This window comes from Myotis daubentonii, chromosome 8 (assembly GCF_963259705.1).
Source record: "Myotis daubentonii chromosome 8, mMyoDau2.1, whole genome shotgun sequence".
Classification (NCBI taxonomy): Eukaryota; Metazoa; Chordata; class Mammalia; order Chiroptera; family Vespertilionidae; genus Myotis; species Myotis daubentonii.
Genome location: NC_081847.1, coordinates 30255970 through 30259704, shown reverse-complemented (window position 1 = coordinate 30259704; position 3735 = coordinate 30255970). Strand labels below are relative to the sequence as shown.

The 3735-nt window shown below is 50.4% G+C and overlaps 1 protein-coding gene across 1 annotated transcript; it reads right to left on the bottom strand.

Moving 5' to 3' along the window:
* Nucleotides 1-339: 339 nt before the first annotated feature.
* On the bottom strand, nt 340-2261 carry LOC132239394 (ubiquitin-conjugating enzyme E2 R2-like). Its single transcript, XM_059705626.1, has one exon. The coding sequence runs from the start codon at nt 1887-1889 to the stop codon at nt 1185-1187; it is 705 nt and encodes a 234-aa protein (XP_059561609.1). The 5' UTR covers nt 1890-2261; the 3' UTR covers nt 340-1184.
* Nucleotides 2262-3735: the final 1474 nt, after the last annotated feature.

Here is a 3735-nt window from a genome sequence, read left to right as displayed (position 1 = left end):
TTCCAAGTTTTGGCCAATTTTTCATAACAGCTTTTTAAAAAGTTTTTAAAAAAATATGTTTATTGATTTCAGATAAGAAGAGAGAGGGAGAGAGAGAGAGAGAAACATCATGAGAGAGAATCATTGATTGGCTGCCTCCTGCACACCTCACACTGGGGATCAAGCCTGCAACCCGGGCACATGCCCTGACTGGGAATCAAACCATGACCTCCTGGTCCCAAGGTCGATGCTCAACCACTGAGCCACACCGGCCAGTACATAACAGCTTTTAATCTAGTCCTTATTTTATTTATTTTTTTTTTTTTCCAGTTGATCAGCAGCCTAGCCAGGTTCTCTAGCCAGGTTCTAGCCACAATCTCCAGCCAAGTTCTGATTTTTTTATTTTTTATTTTATTTTATTTTTTTAGAATTTTTGTGAGTTTATTTGAGCCAAACTGTCGACATATGCCAGGAAGCAGAACCTCAAGGAGTTGAGATAATGCTCCGGAGAATGGCAGGGTTACATCCGTATTTATACATTTGCAATCAAAGGAGGGACATAAGTGGGTTACATGAAATTCATTGGTGATAGATTAAGGAGGAGGGATAAAGCAAAGCAGGGAAACCCCTGGGATTGGATAAAAGTAAAATGATGGACACATACTTAGGTGGGTGCAGGATCAATTAACATAACAATGAAGGAATTTGTGGTATCTGTCCTAGTGCCCAGCACATTTGGTTATGCCCCAGGGGCTCCAGAAAAAGAGAAGTTACAAGTTACCCAGACATTTCAACCGTGTGTTATCATAGATGCAAAAAGACAGATAGGCTCAGTTAAGGTAAAGGTTGACCTTGTCAGTGAAGATACCGGTCTAGGACGTAACTGCCCACCATAACTGCTCTGAGTTAAAGTTTAATTTCAGACCATCCTTTGTGGTTACTTTAGGTCTCTCAGACTGCCATGCAGGCCTCCCCTGAGCTTGTCAGGTCAGCATGTGGCCCCTTTCGTTCACAATTACCTTCCCTCCATTAAGAGGTCCATAAAAAGGAGCCAACTGAGATCCACAAGGGGAGTCAGCAGGAGCCATGTTTGTTTTCCCCACCCCGAGATAGGGTTTTGCTGAGGGGCCACTGCTAGGTCCCCACTTGCTCCTCTCCCTTTGGCCTGAGATGGCAGGGCAGTACAGGGGCTTCGAAGGAGCAGGTCATGACTCCTCATTCCCAGAATCATCATGGTCATCACAGTCAGCATCTTCCTCCTCCTCCTCCTCTTCATCCTCAATGTCAAGGTCGTACAAGTCGTCATAAAGCCAATCTGAGCTGTTGTCATTGGAAGGCACTTTAGTTTTGATGCAATATTCTGCCAGGGTCGTGGGTACTTTCACTCCATCCTTTTCTGCTTCGGCTTTAGTGGCTGAAACCTGTTTTCTAATGATTTCAGCATATTCTTTGTCTTTTCCTTTACTGTCCCTCCATTTCCTGAACATAACTGAAGCATCCGCATTGGCTGCGGAGAAGATGTTGGGCTCATTAAGCAATGAGATGACACTTAACAGGATAGTCCTGACATTCTGAGTAGGATTCCACCTTTCGGAGTTCAGTTGACCACTCTGTGGGTCGTCTACGGGTGGATGAAGAATTGAAATGCATACATGTCCACTCTCATAAATGTTGGGGTGCCACATTTTGGTCAAGAATCTGAAGGTAGGTGGTGAATATGGGTAGTCAATAGGAAATTTAATATGCGCCTTGAAGTAGCCGCCTTCGTAGAGGGTGTCGGGGGGTCCGAAGATGGCCACCTCCCAGTTGTAGAGGTCGGACTCATCCACCAGGGTGATCCGGGAGCCCTCCACCGGCTCCTCCTGCAGGGACTTGAGCTCCAGCATCAGGGCCTTCTGGGAGCTGGCCATTGCAGCGGTGGCGGCACCTGGCCGGGGCCCCAGTCCTCACACACCAGCCGGGCCGGACCAGACCCCTCCCCTCGGCTCGCCCTCGGGCGAGGCCGCACCTGGCCCTGGTCTTCACACACCAGGCGGGCCGGACCAGGCCCAAGACAACCGTGGGCTGGCCCGGGTGCTCCTCACACACGACGCGGGCCGGACAGGGCCGGGCCTTCTCCTCACAAGGGGGCCAGGTGCAGGGAGAGGGTGAAGGAGTTAGGGGAATTCACTCCCGGTCCTCCCCGCCCCGGAGGGGGCCTCCACTTGGCGGGGAGAGGAGAAAAGGTGGAAGCGGAGAAAGGCGGCAGAGGGCTGGCGATGATGAGGAGAGGGGGCCCGAGCGCCGCGCTCGCCCGCCCTCTCGTTCTTCTCTGGGGCCGCTGCTTCTCTTTAGAATAGTGCAAATGGGCAATCGTGCACTCACCTAAGGAGCAGATCCAGGGCTTTCCGTAGCAGGAAAAATAGGAAGAGGTCAGCTCAAGGATCAAGCCTTGATGTGTGGTTGCAGTCTCTTCCAGAAGTCTCCCCAGCCAGGTGAGTTCCCAAGACACTGTGTTCTGGAGAAGGTTCCAAGTTCTGTGTTTTATTGTCTTGTTACATCTGTATTTATACCAGTTGATTTTAATCCTATCAATTTCTATTCCAAAGGTTAGGGCGTTTCTTATCTCCATTCCAGAGAGTAAAGATTATGTAGCTTAAGCATGATTGTTAGTAGTTAAAGTGATTAACTACCCTCCTGGCACTTAGTTAAGGGGTTTTATTCCCTCCCTAACTTCAGGGAAAATCCCTACCTGGGGAAACAACCTTTCTGGGAGAGGTGACCTTGGTTAAAACACATAGCCCCAAGAAGGGGAGCAAACATATTAAGAACAGTATGCCAATACGCCAGGTCCCTTGAAATATATGTTGTGCAGATGTTTCTTCCCTGCAGCAACTGTGTCAAGCAGCAAGGATGGACCGGCTTCCAGCACTTTTTCTTCTATTTTCTTCCTTGCTCAGAGTTTGCTGTAGGTCTAATAACTCTCTGGGCAGTTTTCTTCCACATGATGGCTCAGCATTCCAGGCTCTTTTATCTTAGACATCTACACCTCAACAAATGATAACATTTAAAAGTTACCTGTAGGCAGAGGTAACTTTGATTCCTCATTGCCCTTTCTTGTGAGTGTACTGAACTTGTTCATCAAGCTGCAGGCAGGATGGAGTGGCAGAGCGCTGATGCTGTCATTGGAGGCTGTGGCTAACCGCACCGATCGAGCTCACTGCTGCACACACGCTCTCCGGAGTTCCCGGCCACGGAAAGCATTTCTGCCGCGAGCTCAGCCCACTGGCTACGACCGCTCTCCCCCTCCCCCGCTCCCGCCAGCCTCCTTTCCGCAGTGAAAGGCTACTTCCTCTCGAAGCACGTGAGCAGGAGCCATAGCGACCTCAGCCTCGAAGCTCTTCGCGTCCTCGCTCGCTCTTCCTCGCCCGAACTATGCCTGACTCCCTTACTGGAGTCCGGTAGGGTACGCGAGAGCGCGCAGCCCTCGGAAGCCAAGGCCGGGGCCACCGGGTCGCACTCTAGTCCTTATTTTAAAATAGGGAATTCGAATTATTGCCAAGTGAAATCTGCGGTTCTGATACTGGCTACACCAAATGACAGTGAACTAGCTTCTGAGCTCAGACGCGAAGGGAGTGGGCTCTGTTCATCTGCAGACCCAGGGCTGGGTGGGAAGTTGTGTGTGTTGCAGGCATCTGGGGTCCAGTTCCCAGAACCACAGGGACCTCTCTCACTGTCTCTGAACTCGAGCTGCTGGAGCTCCTGGCCGGGAGCCCA

Coding starts and splice junctions, on each gene's coding strand:
- LOC132239394 (XM_059705626.1), bottom strand. CDS start 1,889: ATGGCCAGCTCCCAGAAGGCCCTGATGCTGGAGCTCAAGTCCCTGCAG.